Source organism: Dicentrarchus labrax, unplaced genomic scaffold (assembly GCF_905237075.1).
Source record: "Dicentrarchus labrax unplaced genomic scaffold, dlabrax2021, whole genome shotgun sequence".
Lineage (NCBI taxonomy): Eukaryota > Metazoa > Chordata > Actinopteri > Moronidae > Dicentrarchus > Dicentrarchus labrax.
This window is the reverse complement of record NW_026136724.1, coordinates 20,342,557-20,367,936: the sequence shown is the minus strand read 5'-3', so window position 1 is coordinate 20,367,936 and position 25,380 is coordinate 20,342,557. Positions and strand designations below refer to the sequence as shown.

The 25,380-nt window shown below is 41.4% G+C and overlaps 1 protein-coding gene across 3 annotated transcripts; it reads right to left on the bottom strand.

Annotated features, from left to right (window-relative positions):
* Positions 1-886: 886 nt before the first annotated feature.
* On the bottom strand, positions 887-24,593 carry dyrk2 (dual-specificity tyrosine-(Y)-phosphorylation regulated kinase 2). Of its 3 annotated transcripts, none has more exons than XM_051391743.1 (7): positions 24,499-24,593; positions 15,270-15,376; positions 10,893-11,235; positions 10,645-10,808; positions 9,610-9,999; positions 9,426-9,516; positions 887-8,799 (listed from the first exon to the last, which is right to left on the bottom strand). In XM_051391743.1, the coding sequence occupies exons 3-7, from the start codon at positions 11,215-11,217 to the stop codon at positions 8,135-8,137; spliced, it is 1,635 nt and encodes a 544-aa protein (XP_051247703.1). In that variant the 5' UTR covers positions 11,218-11,235; positions 15,270-15,376; positions 24,499-24,593; the 3' UTR covers positions 887-8,134. The 3 variants fall into 3 exon arrangements, with proteins under 3 accessions (XP_051247703.1, XP_051247701.1, XP_051247702.1); XM_051391741.1 differs by lacking the exon at positions 24,499-24,593 and adding an exon at positions 22,144-22,286; XM_051391742.1 differs by lacking the exons at positions 15,270-15,376; positions 24,499-24,593 and adding an exon at positions 12,178-12,294.
* Between the last annotated feature and the right edge of the window lie 787 nt (positions 24,594-25,380).

Genomic DNA, 25,380 nt, shown 5'->3' with positions numbered 1-25,380 from the left:
ATTATTACGACAAAATTAGGAGAAATTAACTTATTTTCATCCTGTTCTAATCTTTACATTACCTTTACTTTGTTGGTTGTTAGCATACGGAAGGAACGGAAGGATGTTTTGTTTTTTTTAGCTTGGTCCCGACATAAACTGCATTTTATATTTTATAACTTGTTGGAAAGACAAAGTACAGCGATGTCAGTTAGCTATGTAACCTAACGTAACATTTCTAGGTAACGCAGCAACAGAATAATAGACGCAGGTCTCTTTTAAAAGCCTGGTGTGGCTACACGTTTTAACAAATGAACGCAGGTCTCCAATAGAGGCCTGGTCTGGATTTTAGAAAAATTATCTCGATGTATAAAACCTCTTAAAACCCACCGGGTCGCCCGCTTGAGAGAGTTTTAAGTTGTTTTGATCTCCTACACAAATATAAATGTTTAAACTTCTGTCAATATGTACATAATGAACATCATTAGATCAGTTATAGATTCTCCACAATTCAATCGTTCAATATATTTTACGAAAACTATCAACACCAAAGTTTAACGTTAATTCATTCTGACTTACCGGTAAACAAGAGACAGAAAAAAACCTCTGAAGCATCATAATCATCATGTTAGTTGTCAAATTTGGTGAACAAACCTCAAGAGAAGCAGCAGTTAGAGTTTAGTTTAGTTTAGTAAAGGAATTAAAGGCCTGTCCCCAATAAAGGCCTGTCCCCAATAAAGGCAGGGGGAGTTCAGTGATTTAAGCAAATAAAGGCCCGGGCTATTATTAGAAGTTTTACGGTATGTGATTAAAATAGATTTTTGATCACATTTTGAGATCATTTTAAGTCAACCTGCCCCCGTACACATTTATATTTCACACTAACTGAAAGAACAATACATAAACATGAACAATAAAATTGTTTTATTAATAATAATAATAATTTTTTTCACCACAATAAAATTTAACAAAGGCTCACTAGAAAAAGTGTCGACTTCTGTGTTCTGTACAGTACGTTGTAAAACTGGCCGCGGCGTGGCACAGCAGCGCATTCAACCCCAAAAAAAAAAATTCTTCAAACATTTTTCCACATTATTTACAGATAAAATCCACAATAAAACCCAGCTGGCAAACGTCACAGAAATACAGCGCAGCTTCACGCTAACAGCGGCTAACCTCTGGCTGCAGAGACCTCCCGATAGAAGCTAAATGGCTAACGAGCTAGCAGTCCAACTGGCTAGTTAGCCTCCAGCTGCTTTCACACATGAGCAGAAAAATAATCGTATTTTTTCCGAATGCTACCAAGAGGTCAGTTAAACCAGACCGCAGCCGGTTTATAAAAACCTGTTTAAAAAAAGAAAACACTATCACATGTTCGCCTCCGTATTGTCTGAAAGGCAGCTGCTGCTTTTCCTCCGATTGCCTCCATATTCACTTACTTTTTGCTTTCTGTCCTACTTTCTCTGGTCGGTAGATTCGGTAACTCTGTGACCAACAGATTCTAGTTTTAAAATGAGAAAACCAAAACATTGGGAAACACGCCGTTTATAAAGAACGGAACAAATTTAGTTTTTATTTTCAAAACAAAACAATGGAAAACAGGTCATTTGAAGGATAATTTTTCGGTTTAATTTTTTTCGAAATAAAAATTCAGATTTATTTTTTCGAAATAAAAATTCAGATTTATTTTTTCAAAATAAAATTCAGTTTTATTTTTCAAAATAAAATTCAGTTTTATTTTTCAAAATAAAATTCAGTTTTATTTTTCAAAATAAAATTCAGTTTTATTTTTCAAAATAAAATTCAGTTTTATGTGTTCGTTTTCCATTTTTCTTACAAAACAAAACAAAACACAGAAAACGTGTTGTTTTTTTATTTAGAAAACAAACAAAAAAAACTACCCGTTTTTGTCAGTTTTTTTGTTTTCAAAATAAAAAAATATGTAATACGTTTTAAATTTTTTGGGTTTTCATAATAGAAACATTGACGATAATTTTTTGTAATTTTTTCATTTTCCATTTTACTTACAAAACCAATAAACTACTTGTTTTTATTTCGTTTTCTCATTTCAAAATAAAATGTGTTGGCCGCAGAGACACGCTGACCTTCTACCTTCCTGTTTGAGCAGCTAGCTCTCGGCTAGCTCTCAGCTAGCTTTGTAAAGGAATGCACTTTGGTAGATTCAACCAAATGCCCTGGGTGTTAGTCACAACAATGACAACAGTAATAATCATAATAATAATAATAATGATAACTGAGCAGTCTGAGGTACCAACATGAAAAAAAAAACGCATTAAAAACCACATTAACGCTAATGCTAACAGCTCACGGTAGCGCCTCTGTGAGCGGCTCACCGCGACTGTAGCTAGCAGATACAAACGTGCTAGGTGCTACTAGCAGTCAGTTAGCAGTAGGCTAGTGTTAGCTTCACCGTAGAGAAAACGTCAGTGCAGCAGCTAGCGGCTGGACGCTAGCGGTCGATCGGCTAGTGTTAGCTTCGCCCTGCCGTCAGCAGGTGTCGCCCGTCTGTCCCGAGGCGACGAGTGGCGACAGTTGGCTGATATGTGTCTGTACATTGTGCAGCCATGTTATACAACCCCCCCCTACACACACACACACACACACACACACACACACACGCACACGTAGATGTCAGTGTTAATCAGTTTAAAGCTACAATCTGTCGTTGGTGCGTTGGCCTACTCTGATGGCTCTGTAAACACTACGGAAGCCCATTTCTGCCCAAAAAAAGAAGAATAAATAAAAAGGATTTGGCTTAAAATATTACCCCCCCTTTATACTATTATATACTATACTACGATCCTGTTTTTAAAACGTATATGACAACTATTGAGAACTTAAATTTAAAAAATGTGGCTGTTTTTTCTTGTTTTCTTTTCTTTTTTGTACAATTTAATACATTTTTATATTATTTATATCACATGGCTGCAAGTTTTATAATGAAATGTTTGGTATACTCAGTATAGTTCATGTACTGAATGTCTTTTTTCTCAATAAAGTTTACAAAAAAAAACTGAAAATGGAAAAAAAAGTCACATTTTTAGAGATTGTGGACCCAAAATTACAAGATATTAATTCATAGTTGTGTTTTTAAAGTTACAATTACACAAAATTGTACAATAGGAAGTATAGAATTTGACGTATTTTGACTTTTCTTTTCCTGGCAGGAACGGGCTTCCATAACACACACTTAATGCTGCATTCAAGACAACTGGGACAATCCAGCCTCAGAGAACCAAACGTTGTTCTACGAGTCCACTCAGTCTGGATCTAAACGGGATTATCCGGTTCGTACAACGGCCGCTCGTCTGTTCATAATCCATCAACATAAAACGAAGCGTTGGCACAGTCTCAACCAACATTCGGGTCCCGTCTCTCTGCTTTTTAATTTAAAACTTTATAAATGTAACGTTCAGTGTCTTAGAGGTTTAAACAGAGCCAGTGTAAAGTCATTATGTGGCTTTATCTGAGCCTCTGAAGGTGTTTTTAATCAATTAATCAATTATCATTGATCATCCACAAACTGGGGTTCTCGGCTCTACGTGGCTGAAGGTTGAGTGTCTGAAAGGGGGAGGGGCTGTGAGGTCAGAGGTCACGGGGGTTGACATGGCGTCTTTGGGCTTTGCTGAGACAAACCGGGAGCCAATCAGCACGCAGACTTTGGCCGCCAAAACTCACCTGAGTCTCTATGACATCACTGCGAGTTGCACCAAAAACATACTTTCTACATTTGTTATACATAAGAGATTGTTGCCATGACATCGCCGCTGTTGGTGTGTGTGTGTGTGTGTGTGTGTGTGTGTGTGTGTGTGTGTGTGTGTGTGTGTGTGTTGGGTGGGCGTGGCATGGCGATGAGATACTGAAGGCACAAAGTTACGACTCTCAGCACTCGTCTCACTAAAAAAAATTAAAAAATTAAAAAACACAACCAACCAACCAATCAAATCTTTAGAAAACAAACAGAAAAAACATCAGAGTCCCCCCCCCCCCACACACACACACACTTTCTCCTCCTCCTTCAGGAACTTCCTGTGTCCTGTCCAGGAGGGAGAGGGGGGCGGAGCTTCCCCTGAGATGGGCGGAGCAGGTAGTGTCCTCGTGTTTATATCAGTTCCTTTTGTGCATCACGTCGTTGTCGTCCACTTCCCCCCCTACCCCCCACGTGCTACATTACATCACGGTTGCCAGGCCGACGGCGCAAACGACCTCCTCATCCTCCTCTTCCTCTTCGCACCAGTATGACTCCACAAACTACAGAGTGCGTTCAGATACAGTCGTGTGTGTAGATATGTGTGTGTTTGTGTTTGTGTGTGAGGGAACAAGCTTTAAGAAAACCTCTCGTAACGTCGACATTACACACACACACACACACACACACACACACACACACACACACACACACACACACACACACACACACACACACACATTCAAGTATACGGTATGAACTGCACATCATAGTTAATATGTAGATTAGATTAATAAATAGTAATTAAACTGTAGTAAATAAATAAGAAGCATCTTCAAACACCCCGTCCCTCCCCTCCCCGATCACATTGATAGATCCACTGATCAATACTGACCTTTGATCAATCAGTTCAGACTGATTACAGAGTTACTGTTTTTTAAATTTTTTTTATATGTTTTGGATCTTTAAATTTCTTTTCATTCTCCTACCGAGTCGCCGTTTAATCACACACTTTGTACTAGAACCTATAAATCAATATTGTCCGATCGCGTCGGGCCCAGTCACACCAGTCTGGAGTCTTACCCAGAATGCAATGCAAAGGATATTTTAACTTTTACAAGAACATTAAATTTGTTTTTAAAAGTCTGTAATGTAAAATATTATGTATAGTTTCTTATTATTTCATATTAGCTTTAATTTATCGTTTTACTGCAACAATAACTTGAAATATTGTAAACATAATAAACCGTGTTGATAAATTGGGTTTTCATCCAGGTAAAATCAATCCGGTGAATTCTCTAATCTCCTACTGTGATCACCAGATTCTTGAGTTTCGCCTTCATTAACTCAGATTACTGCGGAAGCCCGTATTAACCTGGTTACTTAATTCACGTAAACGCTCTGATAACCAGATTTCAGACTTACGAGTTCAGCTAACCTTCACGTCTTTGAACTGTGAGAGAGAAAGAGACCTCCTGCTGCCAGGAGGCGCTGATTTCTAATAAAACCTGAGTGGAAACGTTCCAAAAAGCAGCGAACAGTGATTAAAAGACAGAGTCACATGGTGTCTCTCTCCCTCTGCCTGTGTTGTATCGCAGCCTCTCTGTGGTTTGTTTCCACAGCCGGTCTGCTCCGACTGAAACTGCTGTTTTTATCATCTACGTCGGTGAATTAAGGATTTATTTCCACCAAACCAGAGTTGGTGATTGTTGGAAACACTAACAGAGACGCTTTTAATGAGTTTGATTCTGTTTCTGTCCACTTTAAATGAAGTTATGATGTTATGAGAGGTAAAATTACCTCTTTCTCCTCAGCAGTGGTGGGGAGCGATATAATGGCTGATTCTGGTTAGTGGACCGACGTTGACGGGCACAGTTAGCTTCCGTCGCAGCCTTTGCAAGTGAATTTCGAATATAAAGCCTTTAAGTTATTGTTGTTTGATCCCATAGTGGAATTTAGTCAGTGACAGTTAAGCGAACATATATGTTTTTGACGGCAGAGGAAACCTGCAAACTCCACAGCTGTTAATCCCAAGAGCTTTAACCACTGAGCCACCGTGCTGCCATACATCATCTGATTGCACCTTCTTCTTTTTCTGCAAAAGGTTTAATGACCCCAGACTGGAGAATCGGCGCCACCTACTGTTAAAATCTGCATTACATTTGGATGGAAACCTGCCACTAACCATCTCAAGAGACACATGAAAACACCCACACTGATGTGACTGGAGCCCCTTTTTAATGACGCTATTATTCTCGTTTTGTTTTAAATTTAAACCCTGAAATTAAAACCCGGAACTCTCTTCCATCTGAGACCGTCACATGTTAACACCGTGTTAGCTCCAGAGTGATTCTGTGTGACAGTAGATTTTAAAATATGCCGCTCACGAGGCTTTTTGTTCCAGATCTTGGGAGAGACTCCACGATGTGTTCAGTTGGTACAGATATTTAAATATTGTTCTCATTATTATATTTCTATACAACCAGCTGACCGTCTGCAGACTCCACGGTAACAGGCTCACATTTCTCTGGTACCTTCAGGCTATTGCTGAGGTCGGGTTACATACGAGTTTAAGAACGGTCATTAAACATCTTCACTGCTCAGACACACAGACTCCAAATAGACGGTTTTTAAAATCAATTATTTAAAGCTAATACGTCGCCTATTTTTTTTTTTTTTTTTACAGCCATCCAAACAAACACTGCTCTGTGCCGTGAGATGTTTCGCCGCCATGTGACTTCTGTGTGTCTGGAAGTCTTTCCCTGAAGCCTGGAATTTTACTAGCACGCTAAAAATTCATTTTCCACTTCATTTTTTTTTTTCTTGTCAATTTACAAGTCATAAAAGTAATTATTTAAAATGGCTATGCCTAAAATATTCATCATAAATGGTCCTGAAGTGGTCTGTAATACTGGAATATTGTTATTTTATCCAGGTAATAGTTTCTCCCACGTTAGCTTCAACAACTTTTGATCTTGTTTTTTAGTTTGATGCCAATGCTAGCTTTCTGTTCCAAAAAGACTTTGGTTACCAACATCCCCTTTTTCTTTTATATCAGAGCCCTTTGATTTTAACATGGTTCATAACTTGTCTTCTTCACTGCTCCCTGAAGCCATTTCGTGCCCTTTAATAATCAGATTTTGTGAATTAAACAGGGAACGAAATGGTTCAAGTTAACACAAACATGCTTCTTTTCTGGTCTTTTTGTCCGTCAACTCTCTTCTCTTCTCGCTGAGCTTCACAAAACTTAAAAACAAACTCTGAATCTGTGCTTCGTAAGGCTGGGCAGTGGAGAGCTAACAGGCTATGGCTAAAAAAAGGCTAAGGCTAGCCACCAGACTGCCAAAAAAAGGCAAACAGTAAACCAGCTGTCGCTAGCTGACTGATTTAAAAGTCTGCTAGGCTAACTGCTAGCCAGTTAAAAAAAGGTAGCAAAGTGACAGCTAAACACAAAACAAACAGCTGTCTAACAACTAACCGCCGGTCGTTAGCCAGGTAACAGTTAGCCAGCAGACAGGCACTGAGCTAGCGCGGCAACACAGGCTAGCTACACACTGTAAAACAACAGCTAGCTAAGAGAATTAGCCAGCTAACAGGTAGACGGTTCAGTTCGGGTTGCAAGGATTTGACTAATTGTGTCGTCACTTGTCAAAAGAGCCGACAAATTCACACAAATGTTCCCCAAACTGAAACGTAACACTAAATTATTTCATGAAACAAAGATTAGCGAGCTAATCTTGGCTTTTTTTTTTTTTTTTTTGTTTTTTTGCTGCTGTCGCCTTAGTTTTATCAGGATATATCAGACTTATTTGCCACATGAACCCATTTCATGAGCAGTTACCCTACAAATGTCTGCAGATATAACCTTGTAAGACTAAAGGTCGTAAAAAGTTGTTTTTGGTGTCTAATCGATTAATCGACTATCAGCTCAGCGAAATAGATTCTGTGCTAAAAACATAAAAAAAAAAAAGCCTTGTTCCCTCCGTCAGCACCATGTTTTTGATGTGTTTGTGTGTTTGGAGCTACAGAGTGGTGTGTTTCTGATTGTCTGAGCAGCCCCACAATCGTTTCAAACATATGTGGTCACTTTCTGTTCTTGCTGCTCGCAACGTAAAAACGTCGTTGTCTTTTTTTTTTTTCCCAGACAGGACTGAGAATTTGTCTGAACGCACCCCAATTTATCAATAAAGTTTCCTTCAGCTCGGCTTACATCCAGGCCCCGGACTTTCTGCACATTTAAAAAAAAAAACAACAACAACCCCACAACGCGTTTTTTTCCACGACTGTTTGTCCTGAACGCACTCCAACAACGCTGCGAAAACCAGCGTGAAAAAAAACCAAAACGCTCCTCAAAAACTGGACAAACCAGTTTTTATTCAGTTCCAGCTGGTCGCTCGTGAGCACAGCTTACAAACTCCCACCACGGCGGGCGGGGTGCGTTCACTCTCAGCTGACCAGCTTGGGCAGAACCGTCCTAGGCTGGATGTTTCCGTTGGCATCGGTGATCGCTGCCAAGTTAGTCCTGGTTTTGGAGGAGGAGGACGTGGTGGTTGAGGAGGTGGTGGCGAGTTTGGAGATGGAGGTGATGGCGCCGTCGGTGGTGGTGGCGATGCCCCGTTTGGAGGAGGAGGTGGAGGAGGTGGTCTTCTCCGCCGAGGTGGTTCCCGTTGGCGGTTTGGGAAGCCGCCTCCTCAGCCACGGGTGGCGCAGCGCCTGGCTGGGCGTCATCCTGAGCGCAGGGTCCCACTCTAGACACTGTTTGAGGAAGTCCAAGAACAGCGGGTCATCGCAGCCTTTCAGCGCCGCGCTCCAGTCCTTGCTCCCCGGTGGGCCGCGTACCTTCCCTCGTCGCGAGCGGCCGCCGTTCAGCACGGTGGTGCTGTCGGGCAGCGTGGTGACAGTGCAGTACCGCGGGTATCCTTTGGACGACACAAAGTTCTTCGCTCTCTTGGAGGCGTCAAGGAGCTTCTGGCTGGGCATGCCCAGTAGTTCGATGATGCAGGCCAGCTGGTCGGCTTCGTCTTCGCCCGGCAGCAGCGGGTACCCGGTGAGCAGCTCGGCCAGGATGCAGCCCAGAGACCACATGTCGATAGGCATCCCGTACCTGGAGCCTGGAGGGGAGGGCAGAGATTGGCCATCAACATTAACCTGCTAATCAATACTTTCCATTCCCACTGGTAATTTTAACTGTGCCATCATTTATTTACGTTTAGCAGTTTAAGACCTTTTTCCACTTCCATTATCTTTTTTTATCTCTTATCCATCTTCAAAATGTGGTTGTCTTTTAAACATATATTAGCCTAGCATATAGCATATCTAAGTACAGGAAAGGAGGAAGTTGACTGACACTTGTCCATCTGTGATTGGAGAAAAGAACAAAAAGGGGAGGGATTTTAAAAAGTTGTTACATATAATCTATACATAATACAAATATTCTAGAAACTATGTGTGGGCAGTTTATCCAAATAAAATGCTATCGTTTTAATTTATAGTTAGTTATAACACATTGACTATCTTTATTATGTTACATTAGACCTTCTCATTGACTGGGGAACAGATTCATTATTTTATTCTACCAGACTGATTTGAAGTTAGGGATCCTGATAACAAAACTTTGACCAGAACATAAAGTTGAGTACAGGAAGTCTCAGCAAGTTTCACTTTCATGGCTGAAATGAACCGAAACCTGGTGTCAACCAGAGGCAGGTTTCAGTGTTTTCATGCTCGTTCTTCTTACCTAGAATGACCTCTGGCGCTCGGTAGAACCTGGACTGGATGTAGGTGTAAACTCTCTGATGTTCATAACAGCTAGAACCAAAATCTATGACCTTGGAGAGAGACGGAGAGACGAGGATTAAAGAAACCTTCAGTGGACTTGAAATGCTACTTGAAAGCAAACAGCAAAGCTAAGAGTTTCTCACCTTGATGCCGCTGCGTCCCTGCTGCTTCAGTAAAATGTTCTCGGGCTTGAGGTCGCAGTGGATGATGCGGTTCTTGTGCAGCGAGTCCAGACACTGCAGGATGGAGTGGGCGAACTTCCTGACCAGCGGGAGGCTGAAGCCCTGGAACTTGTTCTTCTTGATGAGCTCGTACAAGTTCATGCTGAGCAGCTCGAAGGTCATGCAGATGTGGTTTCGGAAGGTGAAGTTCTCCAGCATGTGGATGACGTTCATGCTCGAGTCCTTGTCCTGCTTCCTCAGGTGCTCCAGGATGCGGATCTCCTCCGCCGCCTGCCGGTGGAAGCGCTTCTCGTTGCGGACCATCTTCAGAGCGACGTGGGTCTGCGACTTGTGGTCGAAGGCCTTCACCACCTGCAAAAGGGAGGAGCAACAAGATGCTGGTGATGATGATGGTTGTTGACTATCAACAGCTGTACGAGAGGAAGAGAGTGGGACGAGATATTGTAGAAAACTCTGTAGAAAATCTTGTTAGCCAACTAGCCAGCTACTGAACTAGGTAGTTACAGCTGATAGCTAATTAGGTTGTTTTATATAATTTCGCAATTTGGAAAATTAATTCAACAGTTTTGCAATTTCAAGACAGATAATCCCAATTTATGGTAAATGGACTTTTCTGCTCAAAGCGCCTTACAACACTTCTCACATCCACCCACACACATTCATACACTGATGGCAGAAGCTACCATGCAAAGTGCCAACTGCTCACCAGGAGCGACACAGCGCTTCCCATCCAAAGCAAAGATAAGAATCTCACCCATACGCACCCACACACCGACTGCCAGACATTTGGGGTTCAGTATCCTGCTCAAGGACACTTCGACTGGACTCGGGGAGCCGATTCCACCCCGATTACTAGACGACCGGTTAATGATTACCTGCAGCTCCAGTTTTCCTCAGCAACGACAGAGAACTTGATCCACGTTCCTAACTCCTTAACAGCTTTAGAACTTTTACTGTTTCTCATTTTGACTGTAAAAGTAGCATCACTGGTCGTACCTGTCCAAAGCTGCCCTTGCCGATGACCTTCAGGACTTCGTAGCGGTAGGAGACGTGGTCGTGTGGAACGTGGATGTAGGATCCCTGATCATCGTCGAAGCCGCCGTTGTTGGCTCCGCCCATGACCCCTGACCTCTTCTTGGCATTCGGACCCACGAAATACACTGAGGAGAAACAAATACACGATCATGATCCGTTTCCTTTAAGCAGGGTTCGGGTCAACAGCTGTAGCCGGGGCAACCACTCACCCTCAGGGTAGCTGAACACCTCGTGGTGCTCGAATGACGACATCTTGGACATGAACTGCTTCATGGCCTGCTCCGGGGTCAAGGAAGTGGGCTTTGGCTTGCCGTCCGCCGTCTTGTTGGAGGCGGCGCTGCCCTGCCGGCAGTGGTGGGCGGGCTCCGAGGCCGAGGTCTGGCGGTCCGGCAGTGGCAGCCCCGACCGGGTGGAGCTGAGCGGAGCCAGGCCGTTGGGTTGGGAGGTGAGGACCGGACGCTTGGTGGTGTTCTCCTCGTACAGCTGGGTGACGTGGACCTGCGACTGCGCTGATAGCTGGACGGCGTCCGACATGGCGGCTTTAGTGCCTCCCTGAGGGGGAAACGCAAAGAGACGTCAGCCAACCTCAGACAATATAAGAGGAGCTATTATTTTTTCAATTAAACTTTGAGGTGCACACAGCTGGACGGAGAACGGAGGATATTTAGGTACTTTTAGCGTGCTATTAGAGTTAAAACACTAATTTCCCGGAGTAAATGGCGGTAAAAAAAAACAAATACGTTTCTCGTACATTAAACACAAATACGTACATCACGACATTAAAAACAGGAGTGTTACCTTAGTTTTAATGCATCTGAGGGGAATTATTGATTATTATTATTGAATTTCCCAACATGAAATCATCAAAATCAGTGTTGAACATCACAAATAACTGACCTAACATGAAGAAAATGATGAAAACAATATAAAAGATGTAACAATAGAACAAAACAAAGAGAGAAAAACCATATTCCATCTTTCATGTCATGTTTATGAAGTCAACTTTTAAGTCAGGGTTTCTGCAGCTCCATAAAAAGTCTGAAATGCAATCAAATGATATTTAAGGCTTTAATTGTCTTAAATGTAAGGTTTCAGTCAGCTTTGCCCTGAAACAGCTGGTAAAACGTCCTTCAGATTAACACCCAGTTGCTGTTCCTGTTCAATGTATTTTAGGTGCCTTTCGTCTCCCTGTAACCTTAAATTGTATAAATAAAACGTAAAAATATACCAGAAATAAAAGAGAAATACTGCAGTAACAATCTGTGGCGAATGATAATCAAACCTCAGGATGACGAACGATTTAATTTCACACTTTTGTTGAAAATCTAACATGAGCCAACTCTCAAATCCTGGATGTTGAAGTGCTCTTGAACACAACACAGTAGATTTTTGCTCTCCACTGTGTCGGAGCCTGGAAGGTAAAAATCTGGATAATTAATGCCCACAAATTAGTAATTTGTTCCCTGAAATGAAGAGCTCATGCAGTTTAATTACCCAACTGTGGCTGACGGACTAACAGAGACACAGCTGTCCTCGCCCGCTCTCTCTCATGTTGTTTCTTTGTCTCTCACTCAGTGAGTCACTCCCTGTCACCGTGGTGACCAGCACACCTGGGTCCTTTCAGATAACAGAGGTGCGCCTGGTTTCAGTGCGGCTCAGTTCAAAGACCGGCTGTTTACCACAAAATAATGTGTGTGTGTGTGTGTGTGTGTGTGTGTGCGCGTGTGCGTGTGTGGCCAATGAGGGATCCGTGGTTTAAAAATAAGGAAGTAAAGGAGTAAAGACGGGAAATCGAAACAATAACACACGTGTGTTGTATGTTGTCAGTAGTTACGCTGACATGTGAGAGCGCAGTGTTTGGCTGTGTTGACTCCCTCACCTGGCGACACCGAGTTCATGCTGTGTGCAAAACAATGAGCAGGCCTGCAACTAATAATTCATTCATCTACCCGTTACTGTCTTAATGAATTGTTTTGACTCTAAAATGGCAAGTTGACGTCTTCAAATTGTTAATAATAGAATCATTTTACTGTTGTAGAAAACAGAGAAAAGCAGAAAATCCTCACATTCAAGAAGCTGGAATAAGATTTTTGGTAACTTCTGTTTCGAAAAATTACACAAACTTAATTTATTGTCAAAATTATCAACTTATCAGCTGTTTCAACTCACGTTTTAATCCAATGTTGATGTAAAGTACAAAAGTATGAAAATGAAAGTCAATTGAATTAAGTAAATTGATATATTCACATTTAATATGAACATTTCTGACTTCCCAAATCATTTCACAGGACCTTTCCAGGACCTTTTCCAGGAGTTTTTCTTGAATTTACAGTTTTCTTTTCAACTGTAATTTGCCAACAGCTCTGGTTAAAAGACATTTTTCCAGGACAACGTAGATCATCTCCAGGATATTTGGTAATTATAATCAATTTCCAGGTGCCTCCATGTCTGGACAAACTGGTCTCTAAATGTCTAGGTTTTCCAGGAGGCATGGGAAGCCTGTAAGAGATACCGAGTCCTGGAAGTTAATATTATAACTCATAAAAGCCTCCATGATAATGTGTTACAGGAAACCCTGCTAGTGCTGATAGTCAAGGACGGTAGGTAAGGTAATGGAGTAAATAAATGCTGCATCAGCTCCTTCATACCATTAGTCCTCTGTGTGTGTGTGTGTGTGTGTGTGTGTGTGTGTGTGTGTGTGTGTGTGTGTGTGTGCCCTTCACACCAGCCTATAAACCAATCAGCTGTTTAAAGCATCCCAGAGCAGAGGGCTATTATTAGCCGGGTGGCTACAGCTGACCGTTCCAGAGAACTGCTGCTCAGGCTGATTGCTTCACAGAGCGATCAGCCAGCTCACCGTGACTCGCTAGTCAGACGGCAACCTTCAACAACCAGCATGACTCTGATACAGCGGCAAAGGTTGGCTGCTTCACATTTTATACCCAAACAATGCCAAAAAGAGCTAAAATAAAAAGGGCTCGCCTGTCCTCCTCCCTCTGCTGCTGTCTGTTTATTCACTGTCTGCAGGTACAGGAGTATCTTTGTTTAGTTTTAGGTTTCAATAATCTTTCCTTCTTGTTCCAGCATCCAGAAAATGTGATAAGAGTGTGTGTAGGAGCTGAGACCTGCCCTCGGCGAGGCAGAGGAGAGGACAGAGAAGGTAGCGCGACCACAGAGCTGCAGGATTCATTTCTACATGTCATGTTTAAGGTGGCGGGCTCAGGCGTGCATGAGCTCTGAAAATGTAACGGGTTCCTCCTCGGCCCCATGCTCCACCCTCACATCAAGTTTCATAAAAATCAGGCCAGTAATGTTTCAAACATCCTGCTGAGAAACAAACACACGGCAGTGAAAACCTCCTCGGCTGAGGTGAGAAGTGACGACTAACGGAAGTGAACAAGACAAACAAAACAAACAAACAAACTCCAAACACAGCAACTGTAAATAAAACCACATGTTGAATCTTTACACGTACTACAGGGAGTCTTTAACTGCTTATGAAACAGTCTCAGTTTAATACTGATGCCTCTGTATGACCTACATAATCTTAATGCCTGCCACCGGGTCGGATTCCCCTCTAACTCAATGAAATCAGGCGTTAGAAACACTACCGCGTTTGTCCACAGGGGCCGCCAGATGTACGCAGAGGACTGACAGCCGAAACGTAAAACAAACACAAACACTCGTTTATATCCGCTGCACAAAGCAACCGGACGTGTGGGTTGATTATAAATAACTTTACTGATGTTTATCAGCTAATACGCCACTTCTGATGAATCCTTACAGTCCACAAACAAATGCAACGAGGAAACGTTTCTATACTTGTTGTTGATTTTACACTTTCTCAATGTCAAATCAAGAACTTAAACCAATGAAGTTAGAAGAGTTTCTTGATTTAGATCAGTGATTGTTTAAAGAGGAAGTAAACACGACTACAGCGAGTGAACGATTAAAGTCCACATTACTTCATCCACATAATATGATGGGCTGGGGTTATAAACGCACCAACAACACACAGCTCATGGCGGTACAGTAAAAAGAAAGCAGGGTTGCCCCAGTCTCTTTACAGGAGGTTTAACACAGGACAGCACGGTAGGTTAGATACTGACACATTTAACGATGCAGGTTCAGTGTTTATGAGACACTATTCTCCACTGAATTCACTACAGTTTACATCCTCGAACAGTAACCCATAAGAAACAGTTCAAATTAAGTAGAATTTACTTTATTTTACATTACATTCATCTTCCCACCTATTGGCGTACTAAAATAAGAAGCAGAAAGTGTTTGTTGCACATTTCTGAGTGTATTTTTTAACCACAACAAGATATTTTTCACTGGGCTCTCTGCTCGCGGCTCCAGAGAAAATAAACTCGATGCCAAAAAGATCGTTTCAAGTTTCTCCAAACTGCAGGTTCTCCCACCAACTGTCGAGTTTCAAACTAATATAAGAATGGGATAAAATTAAATTAAAGTTTTCCAGGACAACATTGATTATTTCCAGGATATTTTAATCAATTTCCAGGTTTGAGAAGCGCGTGGAAACCCCGAGAGAGGTGTGTGTGTGTGTGTGTGTGCGTTCGTACCGTCAGGGGGTTGTGGTGGTTGTTGTTGCGAAGCCGCGGCAAGGCGACAGGCGACGTCGTCTGAGAGCCACTGTGACCAGGAGAGTAGACCGGCTCGCCCACTTTGCCTGAAAATAACCACACAGAGAAAGAGAGAGAGAGAGACAGAGGGTTAGGTTTCATCTGCTGGATTTTCTGATAATACAAATTCGTTTTACCCGGTTTTTAGCCTAGCTTAGCACAAAGACTGGAAGCAGGGGGAAACTGCTAGCCTAGCTACATCTAAAGCAGAAAGAAATCCTCCCTCCAACAACGTCTGTCTGATTCACACGCTGTACCTGTAGGAGACATTGTGCCTTCTAGCAGCCGTTAGCTTTGCAGCCATTTGTTGACTCGCAGCTGTGGTGTGTGTGTGAGTGTGTGTGTGTGTGTGGGGGGGGTGCCGGTGCCAGGTCTGAGCTCTGACTAATTAGCGATGGAAGCAGACTACCTGACAAAGTATCAACCTTTCCAAGTACAAGATGTGTCGATGCCACCCTTCCACATACCGAATATCACATGACACGCCACAAAAACAGCTCGTTACGTAACGCACATCTCAGGGACACGCTCGTCAATCTCCGAAAACGTTCTAAAGAATCCCTCCAACCCCCCCGGTGGGTTATCTGAGTGGAGGAGACGTTGGCAGTCGAGTGTTTTCACTCAGTCAGGGTTAGATTAGAGACTGAAGAACATATACATACAGTACACAGACAGACAGACTGACAGGGAGGCCTTTATTGCCCTCTATATATATATATATATATATATATATATAATTTAACATTAACTGATCCAAAGCACCTCCTCTTCTCTTAAATACACCCGTCACAGCTAATCATGAACTCAGACACCCGCTGCCTTCACGTCTGCTGCCAGTTACCTTCATTTATCCAGCAGCTACCTCCTGTGTATGTGAATGAGGCAGCAGACAGGGTTGGACTTCTTATAAGAAGAAGAACTTATTTTATTTGGCCTATTAAAAGAAGAGGTAGCAAGTTAAAGTGTCTGTTGCACATACAATTAACAATTATCACCCACAACAACAAACAACAGCAGGCTGTTTGCATGAAGATCTGAGCGCAGTTCTAAAATAGATTTGATACCAAACAGCTCTTTTTCATTCCTGCTCTCAGGAGCTTCTGTCTGCGGATTATCCAACCAGATACAGTAAAACAGTCCAGGATATTTGGAATCTGGATCCATATCTGATCAGCACTGTCTGGTGCGTTGAGCTGGACGGACTCACTGACAATGACTCACTGAGTGTATCTGAACTGAAGTGAACTGAAAGCAGAAGCAGGAAGTCAACTGTATGGCGTGCGTTGGATGATGGCCAGCCTCGAACCGGACTGACCCGGGCCAAAGTGATCCAGCCTCGTCTGGAGGATGAAGGTTTTAATATAGCCTATTAATCCTCAATACATCTCTCTACCTCACCTCGTCCCTCTCCCTCCCTCTCTGCAGCTTCACCTGCGCTGACAGCGGCATCAACACAGCGGGGTCAAAGGTCAGAGGGCACAGGAGTTAAGAGCGATAATAAGTGCTGTACTTTGACCGACTCTTTCCCTCCACCGTTCTTATCTGCCACGTTCTGGTCTGTCACAACTCAACTCAATCAGGTTCTTCATCATTCATTCATTCATCTTCGTCATCGCAGTCAGCTTCTCCCGGTTAGGATTCCTTCAGTGTTCATGGTTCAAAAAACAAACAGACCCGCTGATTAAAACCACTAAACACACTGAATAAAGCAGTTCCACCTTAACAATCACTGCTTCTCCCACGCTGTTGGACAGACAAAGGACGTCCCGGAGGGGCTGCGAGCCGAGCTGCTGCTAACGTTAGCTCAGCTTGTTTCTCTGATAACTTAAGATCCAGACGTCCGATGACTAAAATCCTTCATCCGGTTCAAATCTAGAGTTAAAAAGCACCAAGATCTAAACAGTGGATGGTAACAATGTGGCTTCACACTGGATCAACAGTCAATGTATGACAGCTTCTGGCAGACAACCACAACGCTGACGCAGGCACAAAGGGGATATGACGCCATCGACAGGCGACCGGTGAAACGCAGCGTTACCTGAATAAAACGACAGATTTCTCTGGTTGAACTTGTGTTAGTTGATGCCATCAGAAGTTCCTGGAGTGACGGTAGAAATGTAGTTAAAAGTGTTAAAGCGTGTTGAGTTTTTGCTTGAAAGATCAGTTGATTAATTGATTAACCAATCGATCGTTAAAGCTCTGGCTCGCTGCTCTGAGTATCTGGACGTGATGTAACTGTGTAGTCAGGGACAGACGGGTAACGGATATCAGAGCGATGGCTCCAGACCCTCACAGGCCACCGTCCAGCTCTCAGCAGCTTCCTGTGTTCGTGCAGGTCCGAGCAGACAGATGGTCTCAGCTGCTGCTCTCTGCCTCTAATCTGAACGCTCAGTGTAATCCTGCTAATGAGGACGGCTCGCAGAGACAGACCACGTTCAGCAGCTCCACACATCCACATCGCAGAACGGCCGCCGCCCTGGAAACGCTACACGACAAAGTACACGCATGATGTGCAGCCTCACCGATACTGCGGTCGATATCAACTGCAGACGCAGCACGAAGACGCTGCAGCCTCTAATGCATCTTCACTGTGATCCTGCTAATGACTGAGGCTGGGACAGACAATCAATAGATCCTGATAGCGTTATCAATAAAACAAGCACTTAAATCTATTCGGTTGGGATGTGGAGGCAGAGGAGTTCTCTTACTGTCCTAAAGACTACTGCAGATCCACTGATGGAACCGATCAGGCTATTAGTTGATTAATACTTTAATAACTGCTTCAGATGGAAGTTTTTACTGTTAGTTAATCTTTGACTACTGACCTATTGATACCTTTACCAGGTAAAAAAAAAGTCTGCATCATGTTATCACAAACATATCAGCTCTTGGCAAATATAAAAAGTTTTATAGGCTGCAAGCTTAATATATTTTTAACTATATTAATATAGTTAGTTATAATAGTTTCATATCTTCACCTTTAATATTGTTAAATATCTTTCCTCTGACCAATATATATCCCAACAAACTTAAAAAGGTACCTTAGAAACATGTTATTTTTGTCAGAAAAACTAAATTTTGCCTGATAAAACATGACTGTGCCGGTAATATGGTAAAGCCTCACTATGACTAGTATCACTCAGGCTCTAATTCAACCGTGGATCTTCCCCGCTGGGCTCTGAGCCCTTCATCAGCTCCACATGACGACGCTGTGCTCGGCCTCTGCGGTACATACTGATAATGTAACAGGGATCTATATACCCGAGAGAACATACAGTATTCCTCGCTGCGCGCCTGACAGATGCATGCTAAGAGAGTGGAAAAGCGGCGTGCTGAATGTGAACTTGACACCGAGCCGGGGATGCCAGAGCGGCAGCGAGCACGCCCGGCATGCTGCTCGACAGGACGAGTGGGAAAATGTGCAGCAACGTGACCGCACACGAGCCGACAGAGGAGGAATAACCGTTCAGAAAGTGACCTGAGGATTACAGGTGTGACGCAAAAAAATGCCCCTTTAAAGACGTGAAAGTATGCAGGATTTTAACTAAGTGCAACATCATGAATGCTTTTGAAGAGACTGTGAAACATCCAATACATCCAGACTGCAAACTAGTTCCTCTGAAGCTCGCTGAGGGCTTAAAAATAGCTTGAATTGGTGGCGAATGTAGTAAGCTCAACAGAAACGGAGGAGCCGCAAACAGCACAGAGGCGTCTGGAGACAAAAAACATCCACTAATGAATTCTCCTTTGACTCAATATTTGTGAAGCTTTCAAAGTCTGAACTTGGCTGCTACTGTTCTTGGCTAAAAGTCTGAGTCTGATTGACGTTTGTAGGTTGTTTTTAGCGCTATTTATTGTCAACATAAAAGTGCACGATGTGTTGGTTTCCACTATGAAACTGGGACAAAACTGAAAACACAGCCTGAAGCTACACAAACTGTCACCACGCGCCCTCGGGGAACGAACACCGACTCGTTCAAACCACTAATTAACCATTATAAAGCCACCGATGTGAGCATGTGTGGTAAGGGATGAACGAGATTGCAGACAGTTGTATGAAAAGCCTTTTACCTGCTGAGAAAGACCTCCAGTGAGCTCCAAACATGACGTTATCAGCCAACATGGAGCTCTTCTTTTATCAAAAATACTCTGATTCATAAATGCTACAATCAGAAGATACAAATAAACTGAACTACAACCATAAAGCTACCTGCAGATCTGTAACAGCAGTCTGTACACGTGGAATTAGAATTAATAATCCCTGAGCTGCATTAATGTTGACATTAATAACAAGCTAGGTGCCTGTGTTTACATTATGTAACCACATTTATCTCTATGTACATAGACAATCCCGAGCAGACACTTGAACCCCGCGAGGCTACCCGAGAATCCTGTGTTTACATCGCGATAATCAGCCTGCAAACTACAATAACACTGGTGTTTCCCAGCAGGCTGATGGGGGGGGGGGGGTACCTCACGTTAGGAAATATTTCTGTCGAAGAGTTTCTGAAGTTCAAAGCTGGAGTTTGTGGCAATCTTTATTTTACCGTTACTACTGTAACTGTTACTTAGTATTGAATTATTGTAGTTGGGTTTTATTTATTATGCTAAGTGTTTTATATTTCTTTAAATAAATTAAATAGACTTTAAAACGGTTAACAGTATATATTGAAGAATTTTAGGCCGTTTTGATTTTGGTGCCATTATCAACACGGGTATCGGAAATGACCCCAAAAAGATACCGTAAAGCTTCCAATAAAAGCAGGGTCCCTAATAGAGGCAGGTCTCTTTTAAAAGCCTGGTGTGGCTACACGTTTTAACAAATAAACACAGGTCTCCAATAGAGGCCTGGTCTGGATTTTAGAGAAATTATCTCGATGTATAAAACCTCTTAAAACCAACCGGGTCGCCTGCTTGAGAAAGTTTTAAGTCGTTTTGATCTCCTACACAAATATAAATGTTTAAACTCGTGTCAATATGTACATAATGAACATCGTTAGATCAGTTATAGATTCTCCACAATTCAATCGTTCACTATATTTTACGAAAACTATCAACAACAAAGTTTAACGTTAATTCATTCTGACTTACTGGTAAACAAGAGAGAGAGAAAACAACCTCTGAAGCATCATAATCAATCATGTTAGTTGTCAAATTTGCTGAACAAAACTCAAAAGAAGCAGCAGTTAGAGTTTAGTTTAGTGCTAAAGGAATTAAAGGCCTGTCCCAAATAGAGGCCTGTCCCAAATAGAGGCAGGGGGAGTTCGGTGATTTAAGCAAATAAACGCCCGGGCTATTATTGCCCCGATGCTAACGCCAACATCTGTAATTTCTTCCCGTTTGTGAACAACAGATTCACTGTGAGGGAGAAACTATTGAACATTAATTAACATCTTAGTATTAATACGAATAATTTAATATGCTCTTATTAAGTATACGGTATTAATGCAAATTTTATAATTAAATATGTTATACATGTTACTGAATGTCTAGGTTTAAAAAAAATAAGTATATTAACTGATTCAGGGATGGGAATTACAAATGACGGTAACCATGGAAACGTTGCATATTTACATTTAAATCACGATTACAACATAAAATAAAATACGCAAACACAATGCTAGAAAGCTCTGGAGAACAAAGTCTTCTAATCAGCAGTTTATAAAGTCGGAGGCTAACGCACAGAGCTACAGCATCCACAACAGCAGCGTTAGGATGTGTTTGTCGAGCTAATTCAATCAGACAACGCGTTTTATTGTTGTGTACTTTGGTACAGACAGCGTGGCTGCGCAATTAATCGAAATATTATCGACATGGCAACATGCAAATTGCATTAGTTGCAGTAAAGCGGCGTTAAGATGAAGGGTTGTAGTGCTGCAGAGACTCCCTGGCCTACAGAGCTACATTAGAAAACACGCTTGTTTGGAAGAAAACGCCCCAAAAATGTTAATTTATGATGCAAAAATGATAAAATATCGCAACATCTGTCAAAATAATCGCAATATGATGCTTTTAACATACTCTGCAGGACCTTATTCTTCAGGTTGTTTGCAGATATTTGATAATAATTCAATGCTAACACTTGAATATAAACTTAAAATGCAGTTTTAAATAGATTAGCAGCTTATAAAAGCTATAAAAAAACAGGCTCAACACAAAGCTTGTGTTTGTCAAAGCTAATTCAATCAGATTGTTGTTGTTGTTGTTGTTGTTGTTGTTGTTTTAGCACCCTCAGATATACAGACGTTTTTAAAAACACCAAAGAGAAACCAACTGACCTCTGACTGAACTGAACCGAGAAGATTTTATTTCTGTCTGCTGAGCTGGAGGCCAAAAATTACCCAGCAACACACACACACACACACACACACACACACACACACACACACACACACACACACACACACACACAAACAGTTAAATGCGATATAAAAACAGGGAGACACACCAGGAAGCCTGTTTGTGCTGTCACTGCTCATCTGTTGAGCTGAACATTAGTTAAAAATAAACCCCACGCGTTGTTCTTCGGGTTGTTTTCGTCTGTTTCCTCCGCGGCTCTCCTCCGCGTTTTAAACACGATTACATTTAATTTAATGAAGCAGAGGAAGAAGAGACAGGGTGTGTTTTTATTGCCAGTTAAGCTAAGCTACAGCTTCCAGCCCTTCTCTCTCTCCTCTTGTGTGTTTTCTGCCGTTTCTGACTCCTTCACGCTGGATTCAACAGCGACAACCACAACCGGGGGATCAGCGGTGTGTCCCCCGCTACACTGGCCGGGCTAGGGCGCCCTGCGGCCGGCTACAGAGGCTGTGCTCACCCGTCGGGAGGACCGAGGTTCCGGGCTTCTTGGTTAACATGGCGGCCGCTCCTCTCCTCTGGACACAGACGGACAGGACGCCTCCTCTTCCTCCATCTGCTGCTGCTGCAGCTCCTCCTCCTCCTCCTCCTCCTCCTCCTCCTCCTCCTCTTTCTTCTTCGGGTTTTTAATCAGGCTCCCAGGAAGTGAGCCGAGCTTAGAGAAGCCAATTTCGCGTTAGTGGTCAAACGGTGTAATTACAGCAATGGCGGCGTATCGTCCCATAAGCTTACATTGTGAAAGAAACGGCTGTTAAACGGGGAATACATTTTTTTTTGAGAGTCACAACCGCCGCGAAATGACTCGTTTCACTATCAGAATTTGATCCATTCAGTCCGATAACATTTTTAAAGTCTAGAAGATTCGCAAATTAAATTATTTATCCCCGTTTAAGTTAACGGAGGGCTAAACCGGAAGCTAGCCGGCTCGGTCAGCGGAAGTGTTTAGTGCGCATGCTCTCTTTTTTGTAGTTTTATTACAGTAACATTATTAAAGTTTAATAAAGGTGTTTTTTTAAACTTTATTTTAAATTTTAAATACCAGGGGACATATAGAAATCCTAAATAAATAAATTATTCATCCTAAAGTTTAGGTTGTTTTCTTATTTTTAATGTATGTTGGATTAAAATGGTTTATAATTTATAATTTAGATTAGTGGATGTGAAAAGGATCAAACTGATAATTTAATAAAAATGGGTTAGCAAATAAAGCCAAACAATACATTCTCATATAAAAGGGTAAAACCAGAAACAATGTGGCTTTTCTTATTGTTTCTGTATATAAAGTATATATGTGTACACTAACTATAGTACAGTACAACTGAAGGAATATTTATGTTTACTTCTTGTTTACTGTGCAAACTACTGTTTCTTCCCTTTTTTGTTTTGTTTTTTTATTGATCAAATTTTAAATGTACAAATATGGCAATACATTGTACAAATAATGTAAATTGTTTATCATTTTGACCCACTATTATTAACAACAATAAACACATACCAATAATAAAAGACAAAGAATATAAAAAAGAACAGAAAAAATACAACTAAAATGAAATAAAATAATAGAATAAATTAAACAATACAAATTAAAGACAAGAAAGAAAAGAAACAAAAAAAAACAGATTTTATGTATATAGTAATTTTTCTAATTATTCGAGAGGTCTTAATGACTTTGTTTGTTAATAATTGAGTCAAAGACAAAAAGTTATTCAACACCAAACAAATATTAGGTGTGGTTTGAAGCCTTATGGATATGATGTTTACCAACCAGACACATAAACCTGAGAGCATCATTAATGGGTTGTGAGTCAGTGTTATTATACGGGTGTCAGAAATAGATTCAATTAGTTTTTTACAGAAACATAATGGAGAATTATTTATTTTAAATATATTTAATAATTTATTACAAGGGTAGTGTCTCTGTCATGTGACGCACACTGGCCCAAAACATACATTTCCCCCATAAGCTTACACACTGAAAGTACATATATATGTTTATATTAATTATTGTTTAGTATGAAAGCTACCGGTCCCTTCTTGAGTCTGTTCAACAAAGAAAAAACAACATTCGGTTCCTCCTTCACACCCACACTCTCACACGGTTCCTCAAATAAACCACTAATAAAAATAATAATGCTAATATTGTCAATAACATTAGCATTCTAATGCTTGAAGCAGCACTGCCGTTGTATTAATTGCACTCTGAACGTACTTTATCACATATATTTTTAAATATATGTCATATTGTTTGTATGTTTTACATGTTCTGTATTAGTTGGTGCAGGTTCGACTGCCTGAGCAACAAGATGTTTTACAGAATGAAACTTTACATTTGAAGCTGCTCTGGTGGATCTGCTGCAGCTCTGTGATCTCCTGATGTATGTGCAGTAAAAAGGGCCGAGGAGTGAGTCCATTTAAACCATTAAACACCACATTTAAAGGACCAGTGTGGAGGATTTAGTGACATCTTGAGGTAAAGTTTGAGATTGCTCCATGGAAGGCGACGTCTGTATATAAACAGCTCATTCCAAGGTAACAAAAACACAATAATTCTTATATTCAGGTGATTATACACTAATGAAAAGTTACCTATGAATATTATATCATATTTCTGCCAATAGATCCTCCTCAATGGTACACACTGGAGCTTTAAAGCAGCATTTTCCAGAGCTTTCAACCCATAAAAAGGCAAGCAAGCATACCTTGAGTTAAGATTTTTGTGAGACTAGCAGCATCATTCAAACTGCAGGAAACCATAACAACAAAAATGCAGCTTCACACAACCACAGACTAAACGGATAAAACCGCCGACACTCACCGTTTGCCAGGAGGAGTTTAAACCACGGAGGATGATGAGGTTCAAGCGCTGCTACGAGTCCCAGAAAACAGAAGCTGATGCTCGAGGTGCAGCAGAGCAGAGTGGTGCTCTTCATCTCTGCCTGGTCCAGCATTTTCCACATGAGGACATCATCACAGTGTGCGATTGTTTATCTGGCTGCTTGGAGACCAACAACATGTTTGGCCTCCACCAGAGACACAGACAAGCCTTCTTCGTGCTGCTTCTGGGCAGTGTTGACAATAAAGTTTGTTCAGTCACCCTGTGTGTGTGTGTGTGTGTGTGTGTGTGTGTGTGTGTGTGTAAGTGTGTGTGGTCTCAGGTTTCACAGCTTTTAGTTAAATTACAGAGAGGATTATGTACGACACACACACGAGAAGAACTAACTCAGCATTAAAAAGCACAGAACATCACCTTATTTTAGGTAAAACAACAAAAAGAAGGTTTTACACTGTAAATCTTTATAGTTTATATCTTAATAAATGAAGTAAGTTTACATAACTTAATCCTCCAAAACGTTTTAAGTATTGATGATTTAATTCCAGGTTGTTCCATTGACTCATTTTCTTTAAATTACAATGTAAGCCCCAAAGCCCCAAAATTACTTTTTAATAATTAATTAATAAAAATGAAATTATTTCTTATCATACGTAAGCTGTTTTGACAGGTAATAATTAGCTTTAGTGGAAGAAAACAATCAATTTAAGTGGTAACATTTAAATAAAGAAGATGCATTTAAGTTTATTCAGATAAATTCTATTCACATATTTTAAATAATAATAATAATATTTTAAGAACAATTAAATTCATTTACTTTAACAATAAATTAGTTGCTTGTATTCAAATCTAATATTTTTTTCATGC

Coding starts and splice junctions, on each gene's coding strand:
- dyrk2 (XM_051391741.1), bottom strand. CDS start 22,183: ATGTTAACCAAGAAGCCCGGAACCTCGGTCCTCCCGACGG. Junction 15,377..22,143: donor AACCTCGGTCCTCCCGACGG/GTGAGCACAGCC, acceptor GGTTATTTTCAG/GCAAAGTGGGCGAGCCGGTC. Junction 8,800..9,425: donor AGCGCCAGAGGTCATTCTAG/GTAAGAAGAACG, acceptor CCTCCCCTCCAG/GCTCCAGGTACGGGATGCCT.